At 48.2% G+C, this 18,990-nt stretch overlaps 1 protein-coding gene across 11 annotated transcripts in view; it reads right to left on the bottom strand.

Annotated features, from left to right (window-relative positions):
- The window catches only part of OTOF (otoferlin), an 875,032-nt gene that overhangs the window by 44,426 nt on the left and 811,616 nt on the right, over positions 1-18,990 (bottom strand). For all 11 annotated transcript variants that reach the window (XM_069233684.1, XM_069233683.1, XM_069233685.1 and 8 more), the window contains 2 exons: positions 17,802-17,962; positions 12,770-12,912 (listed from right to left, as the gene is read on the bottom strand). In XM_069233684.1, the coding sequence (XP_069089785.1) occupies positions 12,770-12,912; positions 17,802-17,962 (304 nt within the window). The remainder of the gene's footprint in view (positions 1-12,769; positions 12,913-17,801; positions 17,963-18,990) is intronic.

The following is an 18,990-nucleotide window of genomic DNA, read 5'->3' on the forward strand; positions in this document are numbered from 1 at the left end:
TGTTTGATGCTAGTGCAGCAAAGCATCACAACAGCATCAAAAATTCTGATGCTACTGGCCTAACGACCGCCATGGTGGGCAGTATCATAAATACAGAGCTACCATGGTGTTGTTATGTGCCGGTAGGGGGCCGCAAAAAAAGTGGAGCATCATCTATGATACGCCACTTTCTTGTAAATATGCCCCACTGTGTTTTCATCAGTTTGGCCAAATAGCTAAATATGGATTCTATCTTTGGTCCTAACCTCGCAGAGATGTGTGACCCTCTGTGAGGCTGGCTAAAGACCTTCATCAAAATATGAGTCTTTCAGAAATGAGTCGAGGGGTAGCAATTGTTTGATCTTTAGTCAACCCAAAGTATTTAATTGGATAATATGAGTGAGGACAAGATAAGAGGTATCCTTTGTCAAGATTTGTACGGACGTGACGTTCACAAGTGGACTTTAGACAACAAAACGAGTAGCTTTTCTAACGAAATAAATACATTTTAATGAAAAGTAGTCAATTATATCTAAAATGTGTAAGAGATTAGTCATAAACTAGATAAGGTATTAGCAAATAGACAATCAGTTGCACATGTTTGGAAATTACCTAAAGTGAAGCACCCAAAGCATTGGAAAAAGCAGTTATAGGGCTCAATTCGCAAAGATTCTGCAGTGAGTAAGTGTGGATTATTCTTCTAGGACTCTTGGCTTTCTCACAAATTTCTGTAGTAAGTCACAAGCACGCCTCACTTTCTCCTGGAATTCAGTAGTAAGCCAGGAGTACTGCAAGAGCAAGTCACAGCAAATTCTGTGTGAATCAGTCTCAGATTAGTTATATGTAGAAAGGATTATCACAAGTTGCCAAGGAAACCTGCATCCATTTAGCTACACATCCATTGTTTAAATATAGGTAGCAAAATAGTAGAATTTATTAGAAGATAAGTCTAAGCTAATAACTGGTGGCACAAGCAAATTTCTCTTATCCCCGATGAAGATTCATATTTAAGAAACAGACTGACTACTTTTCTAAATACATGAACGTCCCTATTTTCATAAACCTCTTCAGTGCCTCTACCCGCAGCAAAACCAGAAATACAAATCAATCCAGAGGCTCAATACATTTGTCTAGCCTAAAACCACTGTCTCTTCCATCTTCCGTACTCGAGTCCAAACTATCCTTTCCCTTAATCAATATTTTGCCTACCGTCCCATGTGAGAAACCCAGTCTATGTTTTATGCCACATGGAAAATTAATTTCACAATGTTCCAGTCCATAGATCAACTACATGCATTCACAGAGATAGTCAATTTGGCTAATGAATGATCAGCATCCAAAAGGTAATGGAGTATTGAGAGAAATGCATGAGATCATATTTTGCCCTGAAACTAACTTCCAGGTTTTAAAGATATAATAGAAACCACCTTCCTGTCTCCCATGATATTCATTTTGATGACCAAGGACTACTGATGCCAAGGTCAGCTTCACTCACTCATTCCATACCATGTACAGATCACCTTTGGTTTACTTCTTTGTAACTGTGACTGACCCCTATACTGACAGAGCTGGCTCTCTAATCACAAACAATGGGCTCACATAACACGCCAACGTGCAATCTCACTCAGTTGCGCATGCTGTCAGGCATTCACTCATAAACAACCTCCCAGTCTAGGTGCAGACCTTCAAGATCCCCATCTGTACCGAGTGCTCCATCATCCATTCTTTAGGCTCTTCAGAAAACATCTCATCAAGAGATCGCTGTAGGGTGACACATACATCTTCCCTTCTATAACGCTCAGTCAGGACATATACATTGTCCCGCATGTGTCTGAGATTGTTTTCTTTAGAAGTGCCAATTCAAAGGACTAAGGCCCTCATTACAACATTGGCGGTAAAAGGCGCTTACCGCCGTGCAGAAGACCGCCAAAACACCGCCGCGGCCGTGGAATTCTGCCACAGCTATTATGACCCACAGCTCGGAATCCGCCAAAATTCAGACACCCACACAAGACCGCCACACCAAAGGTCAGTGATAAACTGGCGAAAACAAAACCTCCACCGTCACGCCAACAGAAACACGCCCATGCTATCACGACACACGAATCCACGCGGCGGTCTTTCAACCGCGGTATTCCATTGGCGGTACACACCGCCGCGCTCAAAATACACACACATCTCCAAAACACCGCCACATTGGACAATTCCAAATACACACACCTGATACACATACACACACCACTCCCACACACCCAACACAATATAAAACACACACCCACATCACCCACAAACCCCTACGACCAAAAATTAGAGACGAAGGCGACAGAGAGAGCACAGCAATAGACAACCCCACCACACAGAGGCACACCACACCATCACCCACACAACATTACACACACAATACACCACACACCACTACACATCACCACACACATCAACACTTACACCACCCCACACATCACCCACACCACCTCATGTCACGCCAAAGACACCCCAGGTTTTCGGAAGAGGAGCTCAGGGTCATGGTGGAGGAAATCCTACGGGTAGAGCCACAGCTATTTGGCTCACAGGTGCAGCACACATCCATAGCCAGGAAGATGGAGCTATGGCAAAGAATCGTGGACAGGGTCAACGCAGTGGGACAGCATGCAAGAAATCGGGAGGACATCAGGAAGAGGTGGAACGACCTACGGGGGAAGGTGCGTTCAGTGGTATCCAGGCACAACATCGCGGTACAGCGGACTGGCGGCGGACCCCCACCTCCTCCCCCACAACTAACAACATGGGAGGAGCAAGTCTTGACCATCATGCATCCAGAGGGCCTCGGAGGAGTCGGTGGAGGAATGGACACTAGTAAGTTAAATCTCAACTATTATATCCCCCACCCTACCTGCATGCCATCACACACCCCCACCCTCACCCCCTCCGCTATCACTCCAACTCCTCACCAATGTACTCATAACACAAACCACACATCCCAACACCAAGCCCCGCATGGAAAAACAAAGCATGGTCAGCCCTCACCAAAGCATGCTCACTGCACATACCCATAACAACCCCCTAACCATCATCACACAAACCCACACACAGGAATGCTTGCACTGGGGTACACAAACACCCACCCATTGCACACCATTACTCACACACATGCACTAATTATGCTCTTATATCCCTGCAGGACCACTATGGAACGTCACCACACCGGAGGGTCCAGACAACTCCACTCCACCCACAGAAGAGGCCCACAGTGATGACAGCAGCTCTGCCCTACTGGATCCTGATGACCAGCCCGGACCATCGGGGGCCTCGGGACAGTCAGTTCCCCTTGCACAGGCACAGCCCAACACTGACCTTCCACCCTCTGGTAACACCAGCACAGCACCCACCCTGCGGGCCCATACCTCCGTACCCAGGACACTTCAATCAGCGGTGTGTCCACCACTACAGGGAACCCAGGATAACCCACCACCCCAACAACAACAGGGACCTGGGAGCAGTGGTAGTGGGCACACGGTCCAGGGGACGGAGGCCCAGGAACATAGGGGAACTGGGAGGGCTGCTGTGCGACAGGGGGCGGACAGGCCAAGGGAACCCACCCTCCACGAGGCCCTCTCCTCCATCATGGGAGCCTACCACCACTCCCAGGAGACGATGGAGACGGTACTGGCCAAGTTTCAGGAGACCCAGTGCCTGCAGGACGAACTGTATTTGGGGTTCAGGGAGGAGCTCAGAACCATCAGCTCCGCCCTGGCACCATCGTAGGGGTGCTGAAGGACATACAAAAGACCATGAGGGACACCGTGGCACTCCAAGGGGCCCCTGACACTAGCATGGATGATGAACTGCCCACCACCTCCACCGGCGCTAGTGGACAGGACGCCCCGCCACAGGACCACCACACCAGCACCCCACCCCCTGCAGACGGACAACCACCAGTCCGGTCCCTGAGAACCAGGAACAGGACAGAGCAAGATGGCAAGACACCCGCCAGGAAATGAGACCACCCTGATTGTCCTCCCACTGTCTCACTTTGTTACCCTGTCCCGATTGGAACTGCCCCATCTCCACTTCCTATGCCCATATGGTCAGTGCACCTGTGTGACTAATGGACTGGACTCTGCCATGGACATTCCTCCACCGTCCCCCATCACCATATCACTACCCCCCTCCATTTTTGAGCACTGAAATAAACACCCTTGAACCACAAAACAATCTGGAGTTAGTCTGTGATTTGGTAAATATGTATAATCAATGACAGTGTCAACATGCTTTCCATTTTTATAGCCAACATACCTATGTCACACATCACAAGTCCTTGAAGGATGCAAGCAGATGACACACGTTGCTAACCACACCTGTGAAACCGTAATGGAAAGGTACAACTCAGTGACCAAATACTGCTATGAAATGACAGACAGGTTAGAGGTAGAAGTGTGAAAGTGAATGTAATGGTAAAAAAAAACTGTTCTCACCTGTGTGTCACTGGAAATATTGCCGTATGACTGACTCAGGGAACATAGCATTTACCTGCGAGATGTACTGGTCTGCCAAACATACCATCTGTACATTCATGGAATGATAACTCTTCTGGTTCCTGTACACCTGTTCACTCCTGCGGGGGGGGGGACCAGAGCTACATGGGTCCCATCAATAGCACCTATGATGTTGGGGATATGTCCAAGGGCATAGAAGTCACCTTTCACTGTTGGCAAATCCTCCACCTGAGGGAAAACGATGTAGCTCCTTACGTGTTTCAGCAGGGCAGACAACACTCTGGACAACACGTTGGAAAACATAGGCTGGGACATCCCTGATGCCATGGCCACTGTTGTCTGAAACGATCCACTTGCAAGGAAATGGAGCACTGACAGCACCTGCACTTGAGGGGGGATTCCTGTGGGATGGCGGATTGGTGACGTCAGGTCTGGCTCCAACTGGGTACACAGTTCCAGGATTGTGGCACGGTCAAACCTGTAGGTGATGAGTAAATGTCGCTCCTCCATTGTCAACAGGTCCACCAGCGGTCGGTACACCGGAGGATTCCGCCATCTTCTCAAATGTCCAAGCTGACGGTGCCTAGGAAGGACAACAGCGACCACAGAGTCACCACAATCCCAGGTATGCACCCACAGATACACAGGACACGACACCAAAGACAAAAATCTTCCTGTATGTGTGTCGAGTGTAGGCCAGGTATGTGTGACGCAGTTGCAAATTAAGCCATGTGGGCCCCTGAAATGGCGGCTGCCTGACCTCTAAACTGGGACAGTGGGATGTGTCGAAGACTGCGGCGCAAAGCTGCATTGGTTAACATTGGACCCTATGGGTCCCAGGAGCCAATGATGAAGTGCGCTGGCGGTGATGAGACGCACCGCCGCGGACATCACCGCCGCGGACGTGACCACCATTTTCTAGCTGTTCAATCACTTGATACCTGATCTTCGACAGGAGAGGACCTACACTGCAAGTGCTGCTGTGACCTCGGTCTGGAAGAGACAATGGCTGCTGCGTCTTGGGAAAGGGCCCCTGCCTTCACTGCTCAGGAGTTGGAGAAGCTCGTGGACGGGGTCCTCCCCCAGTACACGCTACTCTACGGTCCCCCAGACCAACAGGTAAGTACACAGGGAGCACGTTGTATGGGCTATGCCTGGGTGGAGAGGGCTGGTTGTAAGAGGGAAGGGGGCAGAGTGCAGTGAACATGAAGGACTGTGAATGCATGTGCCACATGGCAAGGGCAGGGATGGGGGCCACTCACTTCGACGGTGCTCTTGCTAATGACTTCTCTTCTTCCCCTGTGCATGTCATGTAGGTCAGCGCCCACCAGAAGAAGGACATTTGGCGTGCCATCGCCAAGGACGTCCGGACCCTGGGGGTCCACCAGAGACGGGGCACCCACTGCCGTAAAAGATGGGAGGACATTCGCATCTGGAGCAAGAAGACGGCGGAGGCTCAGCTGGGGATGGCCTCCCAACGTGGGAGGGGTGCCCGTCGCCCCATGACCCCCCTGATGTTCCGGATCCTGGCGGTGGCCTACCCTGAGTTGGATGGGCGCTTGAGGGCATCACAGCAGACACAAGGGGGTGAGTACACAATCATTCTGGTGACTTTGCGTGCAGTTGAGGGGTCTAGGTGTGGGAGGAGGGCTGTGGGTTTCCCTAGGCTAGGGCGACTTCCATAGGCTAGGCCTCTCCGTAATGCAGGCCATGTGGCACTCCACCCCACCGCAGTAGAGTGCCAAGTACAGGTATACATGCCCCTGTGGCATCCATGTGTGCAGATGTCCACCATAGCGATGTAGGCCATATCCCAGGAATTGCATCTGTAGAAGCCAGGAGCACGGCATAGTGCAGGGGGCTGCTGTGTCTGTATTGTCTGCCAACGGTAGCGGTATGCCATGCACTCAACCTGTCTTTCTTCTGTCGCCCCCCCCCCCCCTTTTTATGCTCTCCATGTTCTTTTGTGCATCAGCATCATCAAGCGGAGGTACAGTGGCACCAGAGCACGAGGGAGCTGCATCCCACATGGCCATGGAGGGCCACACCACGGACTCAGAATGCACCAGTGGGACGGAGGGCGAGGGGAGCTTCACGTCGGGCACCGGATCATCAACCAGCGACACGGACTCGTCCGCCGATGGGAGCTCCCTTGTGGTGGCGGCACCATCTGTGCCCCACACTTCTACAGGTACAGCCGCCACCTCCCCTACCAGCACCGCCCTCCCAGCAGCCCCTCAGCGTTCGCCCCGTGCCCGCTCACCCAGGAGGGTGGGCATCACCTTCGCCCCAGGCACCTCAGCCCCTGCCCCTGGAGGGCATTCATTCTGGTCAGGCTGCCCTTCATCGAACCCTGCAATCTTTGGCCTCAGCACTGATGGCAGCCATTGTCTCTGTGTCTAGCCTCCCCCCTCCAACTTCCTCCACCCAGACCCAATCCCCTGTACCCCAGCCTATCCCAAGCACACCAACACACAAGCATGCACACACCTCAACACACAAAAGTAGCTCAGGCAAACATAGGCACTACACATCCCACAGGCACTCACACAAGCATCAGACACATACAGACACAACAACATCCACTGCCTCCACTGTGTCCCCCTCCTCGTCGTCTCCCTCCTCCCTCCCAGTGTCGTCTACACTCTCACCTGCATGCTCTACATCTACAGGCACTAGGACTCGCACCAGAACACCCAGCACCACACCCCGCTCACCTGCACTCACCACCCCCTCTCCCATTTACACGTCCCCTGTGTCCTCTCCCAGTGTGTCTGTGACGCCCCCTCCCAAAGTACACAAACGCGGGCACCCACACACCCAACATCCATCCACCTCACGACAGCCTCCAGTACCTGCACCTGCACCCAAAACACCTAAAGTGACACCTCCTACAACCACCTTCTCTTCCTCCACTCCCAGACCCCCTCCAGCTACCCATCCCAGTGTTCGTCATAAACTCTCCCTCAGCAATGTTGACCTCTTTGCCCCCACCCCTCCAATTCATAAGTCCCGTAGTAGCACCTCAGCCAAAAAGACTCCAGTACCAGTGGTGCGTGTTACAGGTGTGTGGAGTGCACCGGCCACCAGGGGAGGCAGTGTGACACGGAGCCAAAGCACTGCCAGTCCACCCCCTGTGAAGCATCTCAAGTTGGAAAGTGGCCGACGGGACAGGGTGAAGACTCCGGGCAGCAAAACTGCTCACAAGGGTCCCAGGGGGATTGCAGAGTCAGCTGTGACTCCTCCAAAGGTGGTGAAGGGCCAGAGGAAGTCTGCACAGTCTGGTGAGAGCAGCACGGCGGAGAAGGGCGCCACCCTCCCCGGCGGCCGGGGCGCCACCGCCAGCACTGTCGTCACTGGTCAGAAGACCACCGCCAGAGTCATTGCCCAGGAGGGCACGAGTATCGTCACTGGTCAGGAGACCACCACCGGAGTCAGTGCCCAGGAGGGCACGAGTATCGTCACTGGTCAGGAGACCACCGCCGGAGTCAGTGCCCAGGAGGGCCCCGGCTGCCACAGCCCCGCTGGAAAATGAGGGACCGTCATGCCACACACCAGTGCACAGGTCAGAGACCGCCATGGCAAAGCACCACTGAACAAGGGAATCACCGCCATGGTGAAGACCGCTGAACAGGGCACAGCACCGCTGAACAGGGCAGAGAACCGCTGAACAGATCAGAGACCGCTATGGCAAAGCCCCGCTGAACAAGGGAATCACCGCCATGGTGAAGACCGCTGAACAGGGAACAGCACCGCTAAACAGGGCAGAGAACCAATGAACAGATCAGAGACCGCCATGGCAAAGCACCGCTGAACAAGGAAACACTGCCACATCAAGCATCATTATCCCATGTACAGCTGGGACTGTGACGGTACAGGAACCGTCACGGGGAGCTAAATGCAGTGTGGGCACCATTCCCCCTCCAGAACCGTTGGAGACTGTTATCCACTTGAGACACTGTGGCTTTGCACTCCCCAGGATTGTTCAGTGGGCAAACCAACTACTGTAGAGACTTGAGAGACTGTGGCTTTGCACTCACCGGGATTGTTCAGTGGGCAAACCAACCATTGGAGAGACTTGAGAGACTGTGGCTTTGCACTCCCCAGGATTGTTCAGTGGGCAAACCAACCACTGTAGAGACTTGAGAGACTGTGGCTTTGCACTCCCCAGGATTGTTCAGTGGGCAAACCAACCACTGGAGTGACTTGAGAGACTGTGGCTTTGCACTCCCCAGGATTGTTCAGTGGGCAAACCAACCACTGGAGAGACTTGAGAGACTGTGGCTTTGCACTCCCCAGGATTGTTCAGTGGGCAAATCAACCACTGTAGAGACTTGAGAGACTGTGGCTTTGCACTCCCCAGGATTGTTCAGTGGGCAAACCAACCACTGGAGAGACTTGAGAGACTGTGGCTTTGCACTGCCCAGGATACATCAATGGGCATGGAGCCCCGTCGTGGATCTGGCGTGGTGCTGTAATCCGGCTGAGGTGCCCCCCCATTCCCTTCCCCCTGAGGTGCCTGTTGTATTTCTATCTGATGCCCCACCAGTGTTCTCTCCGTTTGTGGACAGGTATCTATTGTGGGCCTCGCCCATGCATTTTTGGACCAGTGGTGCACGGACATTGATATGTGCATACCTGCACTGCTTCTCGTAATGTATATACTTTTGAAGGTGTATATATATATATCTGTATATATTTGGAAACTGTATTTTGATACATTACAATTTTTCGACTGATTTCCTTTGGTATTTGCATTCTTCCCGGGGGGGTTTTGGGTTGTTACTGTGATGTTTTGACATGCATAGCTGTGTGTGTTATAATGTGCGAGGGTGGGGGTGGGGGTTTTGCGTGTGTGTCCCCCTGACTTTTGCCTCCCCCCTCCCCTGCGTCGTAGGTGCAGTACTCACCGTTGTCTTCGCCGCCGCCGTTGCTGGTGTTCATAAATGAGCAGGAAGACAAGGGCAGGTAGGATTTGTAATTCCGGCTCCATGGTGTCCTCCTTCCTCGTGGAGTGTGTTAAGGTGAGCGTTTTCCCATTGCAAAAGCTGTTTCCGCCGTGTTTTTATCCACGGTGAATCCGCCCCGGAAAAGGTAGGGGATTGGCGGGTTGTGATACTGTGGGCGGTACATTGTCTTCCGCCTGTCTGTTAGCGGTGACCGCCGCGCTGTTTGTCTGTACCGCGGTGGCGGTCGGAGTGTTAAAGTGGCTGTCTATATTGGCGGTTTCCGCCACGGTCATGTTTCCCTTTTTTGGTCCGCCGGCCTGTTTGCGGTATTACCGCACCTTTAACACCGTCCGCCAGGGTTGTAATGACCCCCTAAGAGTAGCAAATTAAATCCTGCAAACCAAAAAGTAAACTTGAACATACACCAATAACTCAGAAACTAGTCACCGTGGTGTTTCCAAGACCTCCACAATCATGTTGGACAAAGGGAGAAGAAAATGGCCCTGCTGTTCCGTACAAACCGAACGAGATGCCCCCTACTCTGCAAAAACGAATATTCAACAAAGTTAGTAGTGCAGACAACATATTTTTTCATGTCAAATGCATTTCTTGCCTTCCCTAACTTGATCTTAACCTAGTAACCAAATTCAAGGACTTCTTCATCCCTCACCCCAGCAAAGACACTGCCCCTGCCTCTGTTAATAAGCAAAATAGCTTATTTTTTGTTAACCTCAATCAGTAACATTTATTTAAAAAAAGGAATATCCAACCAAAACTACTCGTCTACAGTGGTTTACGCCGACCACCCACTCTACTGCTCGATTCTGCTAGTATTTCCTCCCACAACCTACAGAAGAACTAGATTCCCATTCCAGCAATTGAACAAACTATTGGGCTTGTGGGAAAATCACTTTATTTTTCTAGACCTCAACCTGTAAATAATTCTAATTCATTGTAAATGTATGTTATGTGCAAATGTGTATGATATGAATGTGCTCTAATTAGATGTTTGTACCCCCTCCCATCAGATCCTGTATTCAGGTTATAATCACAAACCCCCATAATTTTGTTCTGTATACAGCGCCCCATACTTAAGATGCACCTGATGCAGTAACATTGTCCTTTACTCAAGGCTCTGCTGTTTCTTTGAGCTAGATGCATACTATAGAAACAAATTAAAAAGAAAATTCTCATCACAAAAAAGTTCCTCCTGCCCTTTGGACCTTTACCCCACTAGATAAATCTACACCACCAGTCCGAGGCCAGTAGATAACTTGGCTTCTAAGTAACTAGCTCTCTACTGGCTCACTATCCAGAATATTTAAAAACAGCGGCCATTCCGGTGCTCAAATAAGCCTTCTATGAACCCATGGACTTTAAAAAGGTGCTGTACCAAAGTATCAAATAGTTCATACAGCACTCCCACAAACGACAAAATACCTGCTGCCAACACATGGTCAAGGTAAATAGATGTGGAATTAAGAATAGTAAATCTATTGGCCATGCACAGGGGCCGGAAACCCGCTCCCTGTATTCGGGCATGGCTGCAGGACATGACGTAGTCAGGAGCAGCTGTCTAACTTTCGGGAGCTGATGCCCCTGCGCTCTCATCCTAAGGACATATGGAATCCTTTTCTCTCCTTTCTACTCCAAAGTGATCCCCCTCCCCGGAACCAGGAGATATTCTCCCAGGTGGGGGTACTCCCACAGCCATCCACCGCTCCGAGTGGGCCTCCGCCGCCATGACGGGTGTCCCCAGTTGACTGCAAACCCGGACATGCGGCACTGCCTGTGCTTCGGGTGATGCTCTGCCTGGTGACTTTACTCCTCACCTGAGGATTCATGTCGCTCCTGATGACGCTTTACGCTTCTTTCCTCTTGTAGGACATGTAACAAATGGTAATGCCAATGCATGCATTATTCAATGTCATGCTATGATTTCTACCATCCCTCCCTCCCCGCACTTCCTCCCTCCTCATATCCCTCTGCCGCCCTTTCCCCCATCCCCTCCCTTTTCCTCCCCCAGACGATGTTATGACTGATGTATGGTTCTTATTGCCTTAGATGCAAATAAAAATATTTAAAAAGAATAGTAAATCTATGATGCTGTATGCTTCCTTCGAAGCTATTCGGGAGTCAATATTGTGCAGTCGATATAAATGCAGGTTAAGATTATGGACTGATATTTGACCTACAACTGCCTTTGCAGTGGCACTGAGGGAATTGTCTCTCAATTGTTCTAAAGCCACAAACTACTTAAATGCCCTGGTGACAAGTAATCTGACTCCTGGACCCCTAGAAAGGCAAGAAGGGAAGCTACTGGTCCCTGAATGGAGCCTCTTGTCTCAGGATCCTCGACCAAACTGTGCTACTGCAAACCCCGAAAGAACCAGGAAAGCAGGTCTTGCTAGGATGCTCTGTGCAAGCTGAATCCCAAACACCACGTTTGGTACACATTGATGCAAGGTTACTCTCCGACTAATGGGGTGCACAAGCATCTGACCTCTCAACTTTGTCTTGTAGTGCCCCCATAGGTGCACAAATCAGAGAAAGTTGGCTCAGTCATTTTGCACACCACACCCAAATATTCCTCCAGCTCACAGTGAATAAGAATGTCTAAAACCTAGTAACATGTCTTGACAAACATAATCTGTATATTTTAGCTAACAGAGGTCTTACAAAAAGTCATGGTTACTTTGGGCAGGCTTAATTCCATCACCATACCAGAGGACTACATATGATGCTCATCTGGTCCCCATCAAGCACCACCTTCGTGAGGCTTTATGAGTGGGATAACGAATTAAATGTAACACATGTTTTTGGGCAGGGGTAACAGTTAAGCAAACCTGTTATACTATCAGAAGGGCTGAAACAAATTGTCAGTGATTAAACAGACACTGGACATCAGCATCACTGATGTGGGATAATAAGGGCACCTGAAAGCGATATTACATGTGTACAAAAGTGCACAAACAAATAATTAACCCCAGAAAAAGTGTGTGCCTTGGAGCGAAACATGGTTCGGCTTTTTTAGGACTATTTAGACATACTGATAAAATGAATAAATAGATTTTTTTTCTGCATGCCCCCCAATTAATTGTTGCTCACACCTACATTGACAAACGGAACAAAGTGTAACACGGGTGGAAACTGAATTAAAAAATATTAGCAAAGCACTTTGAGCAACTTAATAAGGCAACATGTATCACGCTGCTTATTACAGGATTTCAATTTTCATCCCCCATAGCCAGTCATGTATTGTGTTACAGCTGCTTAAACACAAGGGAGAGTGTGGAGTAGGAACACCTCCCCCCTCCTCCCCCCCCCCCCGGTCACTGGGGTCCTCACCTGCTCAATGCCTGGCTTGTCAGGGTTCAGCAGGGGTCGCGTCTCCACGTGCTCAGGAATCAGCTTACAGCCCGCTCGTGGGATCTCCTCCCAGTGGTGAAGCACTGTCAGGGCCAAATGTTCGTCTGTCTGCTTTTTCTGACCTGAAAACATAAGGAGGGAAGGGAAAAAAGCAACACATTAACGTCATATGAATCCTTTGCCATCAATAGTCCTCAGTCAGTAAGGGGCGCCACCGTGGCCCCAGGCTGAAAAGCACAATATTATTGCAGTCTGTGAAACTATGATTGCAACAGGGAAATCAACAAATTCTGTAGTTCATGAGTTAGTTAGTAAAATGTGTGCACCTGGAGCATCTATCAGCTAAAACATTTTCAGTGGGAGAATGTTTACACATTTTGTTTTTCAAGCATGTTTTTCTGTCAAACGTAGATTCTGATGTACATTTCTTTTGCTAAAACCAACTTCTTTTAAAAGAACTTCGTCACTGTTATGAAGGCCACAAACATTTTTTTAAAACTTTACCAAGTTAATAGGGGATATTTATAAAAAAAATTCTTGGCCTCTTAAGAGAAGGAAGAACTGCTTTTACAGATGGTGTCCTGACCATAGGCTCAGAAGGGCCAAACCCAGGCCAGGTTTTCAAGATATTTAAATGGGTTACTGTAGAATTATGCTCTGCAAATTGTGTGTGTCATATGAGGATATCCTGCACCTCTGGACCAATGATGGACTCCCGAGATGCAAACGCACTCTGGCTGATATGACTTTCAGATGAGATGGGGGAGGGTGCTTTATGCAGAACCATAAGTCTCGATAACGAGGTCCTTCTTACATTTGATGGGGCTGGCAACATTGAGAAATTAGACTATTTCTTTCTCTCCCTTTGCTGGTATGTTCCAGGCTGTCTTGCGCCAAACCATAGACCACGGTGGCAGAGGAGGCCTCAAGACAATACTGGAGGGCATCATTTACATCTGAAAAAGGGCACAGGAGTGTGTGTCCTGGTTTCAGCAGTGCGCCTGATCCGAGATGAAAGCAGACGATGCCAGCTAGAATGGATGCTGTGATCCGATTACCCACCAGCTACTTCAACCAGCTGGCAAATGATGGCAAAGTGGGCACAGCAACATGGGTGCTTAGTATACCTCAGTTACAGTACACTTTGAGTTGGCCATAAAAAGCAGGTGAGAACCCTGATCAAGTGTTTGCACGGCCTCATGTGCACTACGCAGCCCCCCTGTGGACAAGCAGAGCCCTGAATGTCCAGTAGCGCGTGCAGGGCCGGCCTTAGGGCAGTATGACTGGTGCGGTGGCACAGGGCGCTGGCCTAGGAAGGGGGGGGGGGGGTGCTGACCTTAGGGGGGGCGCTGCGTTTAACAATAACTTACAAATGTAAAAACACCTGCTACAGAGTTCCTTGTGTGTCCTTTTCAGGCAGCAATACAAATGTCAAGATAACTCTTGTGATTAATGTTCCTGCTAAGGAGAGAGATATTTTGTCTACTGGAAGTTTTAACTCGCCATGCAGTAGCGGAGAGGGTTAATGTGCCTTCTGCAAAGAACGCGTAGCGTGCAGATCACAGATCTGTATTTTATGTAGATAGCTGCGTGGATTACTACTTTTGTCACAGAGATTATTTTGTTACCGCAGTTTTTACGATATACCTCTAATATAGAACAGTGACTGTTACGAACTGTTATCGAAGAGCTGCAAGCAATCTGCATAAAATAGGTTAGGGCCTTATGTTTTCTTTACCCAGTCGCTGATTCCCTAATCTTAATATTGCTAAAAGGGTTCATTTAGATAGATATACATTCTTGTTGGTAAAGTCAGCCTTTACCAGGGCTTTAAAACAAATTAAATGCATGTGAGAAGAGCTGTGGAGAGATAAGGAGCACTTTTGCCTGGTGGTATTGAGGGATTCCAAAGAGGAGCTCATGGAGGGTGGGGGTAGGTGCCAAAAATGATCGTCGCACAGGGCGCCACAAGCCGGCCCTGAGCATATGCACAGGTGTAAACCTGAATGCTGACCACAGCCTCCCCTGGCACAGTGTTAGCCACAAATGGTCAGTGAGTCTCTCCCAACATCCTAAAGATGCACAGGTATGCGTCAAATGTCCAGAGCATCGCCCCCATGCGAAGTTCAGCCTTAGTGCCACATGTGTCCCCTCTGCGTACGCTTGTCATGTGAGGCCAGTGCAGGTTCCCTGTGCACATCATCAGCTGCATCAAGCCTCCCTGTTCACAGGCTTAGTTGCACAGGTCCAGTGCTGCCTTCACATACTCTCATAGGGCCTGGTATTCCCGAGACAGCCTCCCAGATGCCCTTCACAGTCTTCCTGTGTGCCAGCATAGTCTTGAATACCCGACATAAGCTCCCTATGAGCAGAATCACTGTGAAGTTTATTTGGCGAACTTTGGGGCATTATAAGAAAGTGGGGCATCATAAATGATGCGCCACTTTTCTTGCACCCTATTGCGCCCCCTAATGACACCATGTGTATGTCGTATTGACACAACGGCACACCATGGCGCACATTAGGCCGATAGCATCAAAACCCTTGACGCTATTGTGGCACTTTGGCGGATTAGCGCCATAGATTATGGAGCTAATCCACCAAAATCAAGGGAGGCCCATTGCAAACAATGGGAGCGTCACTTGGTGTTTAAAATTATGATAAAAATGGTGCAGTGAAATCTTGTAGATTTGTCGGCTCCATTTTTTTGTGCCTCCCTGAGGGATAACACCCCCTTGCATACATTATACCTGGCACAGGCATAATGTGGCGCAAGAGGTTACAAAGTGGCGCAATGTTTGCATTGCACCACTCTGTAAATATGGCGCAGGGTGGGGGATCGGTTAGGATTGCCTTAGCATAAAAAAAATGACGCTAGGGGCATGTAAATATTCCTTTTTATGCAGATAATCCGTGATGTTCAGCTATAAACTGGAAAAGAGGCACTGTAGTCTTTCACAGCACAAGGCATTCTACAAATGTAAAAAACAAAACAAAAAAAAACTTAAATGAAAGAGAGCAATACTATACATTTCCGAGGCAGGCGGTTTCTGGAATGAAGTACTCTATAAAGAGCCAATTGAGTACCCTCTAAAGGTGCATTTTACCACCACTTCTGAAAATACATCATAAAATCAGAGCTCAGCATCTTGCAGTGTGTTAGGTGCATGCTGGGAACAATTCTGTATGTATATCTCAAAGCAGGCAAATCTGACAGAGCTCAGCCTGTGATTGGCAGTGTAGAAGACGTTATCAATGTTGGTATTAAAGGGGCATTTGTCCCAACAGAAACCCTGACAAACAAGCTGTCTACCAATGAAGGCTAGAACAGAAGAAATTACCCATAGTGCAGTCAGTCAATAAATGGTGGAATGAAAAACATTCCAGAAAACTGCCACAGTCAAAGGTGCGAATAGGGGACTGCGTCTACAGAAGATAGCCAGGTAAGGTTCCAATTAGAGGATGTTACTCATATAGGTAACTATTAAAGGACAAAACAATTAATTGTCTTAAAGCCTTCAATGACTTAGGGCTTGATTTAGATCTCAGTGGATGGAATACTCTGTCACAAACGTGAATGATATCCCGTCTGCTGCATTACAATCCCTATAGCATATAATGGGATCGTAATAGAGCGGACGGGATACTAGTCATGTTTGTGATGGGGTATTCCCCATCTGCCAAACTCTAAATCAGGCCCTTAATGCTGGTCATGTCATAAAAGTAGAAGGCACCATGCTAGCATCTGGGTGTACCCTGGCCTAAAAAAGCACTCAAACTGCAAGAGATTGAAATCCTATAACTGAATCTGTGAGTTAACGTGATGCATCACATGTACACTGCAACTCTAAGCAGGAAAGCTACGCTTACAATTGTGTAAATCTACAAAATGGACCTGTGCATTAATGTGAGCCATTGAAAGTACACTAATCTTAAAGGAACACTCTAATCTGGAAAGCTACCTTAATGATTCTGTCAATAGGCCAGCAGCTGGAAGAGGTTATGGGCAAAAGGCGGTCATCGTTTCCTTAATATTGCACATTTTGGCATAGGTAACTAACACGCTTAGAAGAAAGCCAGCAGGGACATCTCCACAATTGCTCAGAACCTAATGCCACCTGCTTTAGACCATTGTATGGAAGGTCATACAGATCAAGTTACAAGTGTAACTGACCTTGGTGAGTCAGTCCCACAATATTTAAATTGGAATTTGCATGTTGTTTATAGCTATATCTTTAGCTGTATATAAGGACATACAAAGTCAGATTTAAACATTTAAGCAAACAACATTGTTTTGTAGTCATAGGCATTTAACAAAAAAAAATGGGTGTGGCAAGGTGCAGTGTCTGTTTTTCGGTGCCTCCTCCTGGCTCATTAAACAGCTGTGGTGGGGCCCAAGGGTTGGGGGTGTGTGAAGGGGGCAAGACATCTGGTCCCCCTCTAGATACATCAGTGTTAACATCCTCCTCTAGATCAGGACCATAGATCTGTGGTTAGTTGAGACCGTTGGACCTTCTGAGAGGAATGTAAGAGGATGCAATACACACAAGATAACCTCATACACAATACTAACTTTGCAGTGGATTTCTCCCATTCTTCTGCACCCCTAGCATCCATCGGAAAGGTCTAGATAAGTATGAGGAAGTGCACATAATAATGTAAAAATATGTCACGGAGAACAGTTTGTTTAAAGCAAGAAAATGTTCAAAAAAATAAAAAGGGAAATTCAATACTTCTCCTAATGACAGGTCTGTGTACTGGAGGCAGAGGTTGGATTAGAGAACAAGTACATATTTAGTAAATAACTAACTTATGTGGGTAATCTAATACCTATTTTAGTCAGACATTTCTACATCTCAATCAGAATAGGTTTGAGTGTGTCTGCCCTGGGTGTGTTAGAAATCCTCAGAGATTTCTGCCTGATTCTTCCCAATAGGAGGCTTGTTTTTACTTAAAGTGGTCAAAGCGTCTCAGCGTGATCGTCGACTCACCACTGTTGAGCCACACTTACCGTTTTCGTCTTCAATTTCTGTCGGGCCAGTGAAAACTCTGTTTGTGACCTTCACTCTCCCTCCTGGTCCAAAGTGAGGTCCATCCAACTTTCCTTCTTTGCAGAGCTTGGAAAGAATCTGAGTGGGCCTCACAGGGTCCCTCCACATGTTGTAACCGTGACTGAGGAGAGAAGATGTAAAGCCTGTGTATCATTGTGAGCTGTAAGACAACCCCTGGATGTTGCAGCTGGGCACATCCACTGTGATGTTTCAATGATGATTTAGGATGCTTATTGAGGACAGTTATACAGGCAAGATTGCAATCTTTTCAACACAGTATCTGGACTCTTTATCCCTCAGCATAAATTTCATTTTAGGGTTATATCCATACAAATACATAAATAGAAATGGCTTCACAAATCTACTTAAATTAAGCATGGGATTTCAATGTTTTTCTCCATAGAGGTGACGTCGCTGTGCTGAATTCCGCATTTTAACTTTGGTAGCATGGGAAAGTCGCACATGCAACTTCCTTCCATCGCAAGACAATTTCATCAATTTCTGCATGCCCAATTCACACCTTTTTCCTCAGTACCTTCCTGATTTGTACTGCAAGTCTGGAAGTGGTCTGCCTCAGCGTCGTTACACTTTGCCCACACTGCCTCCTCCTACCTACTTTTGAGTTAGCTATGTTGTTTCCCCGTCACAGCTTGCCCACTGTTGCCACCTTGGAGTCAAAACTTCTAACTATCATTTTAGCTGTTTTTCATGCTCTGACTGTTTGGGTCGAAATTTGAGGGTATAGAGCTACCACTCAGACATATCCAACATCATCCAGTTCTTCTTGGCTAGAACTTTCAGACTTGTCCCTCTGAAGATCTGTGACCTCAAGAAAAGAATCTGAGTCTGGAGCTCAAACTTTGACTAGCACAAACCAGAAACATTTATCCAGCTGGAGTCACTCGTGTGTTGGCAGGGCCGGGTGGCTCGGTCTAGATCCACAGCAACCATGGACTACTACCGGATTTTTGTGTTCTAACTTAATTCTTATGGAACAGTTTTAATTTTTGTTATTACTTTTGAATCCTGCGCCCAATTTACTTCATTTTTGTGGCCATGTACTCATAAAATGATTTTATTTAAATCTTAATATTTTAAGCTCTTGATTTCATAACTGTATTGTTGTTTTGGCTAGTTATTGCACCAGTC

The sequence above is a fragment of the Pleurodeles waltl genome, chromosome 5 (genome assembly GCF_031143425.1).
Source record: "Pleurodeles waltl isolate 20211129_DDA chromosome 5, aPleWal1.hap1.20221129, whole genome shotgun sequence".
In the NCBI taxonomy this organism is placed as follows: domain Eukaryota; kingdom Metazoa; phylum Chordata; class Amphibia; order Caudata; family Salamandridae; genus Pleurodeles; species Pleurodeles waltl.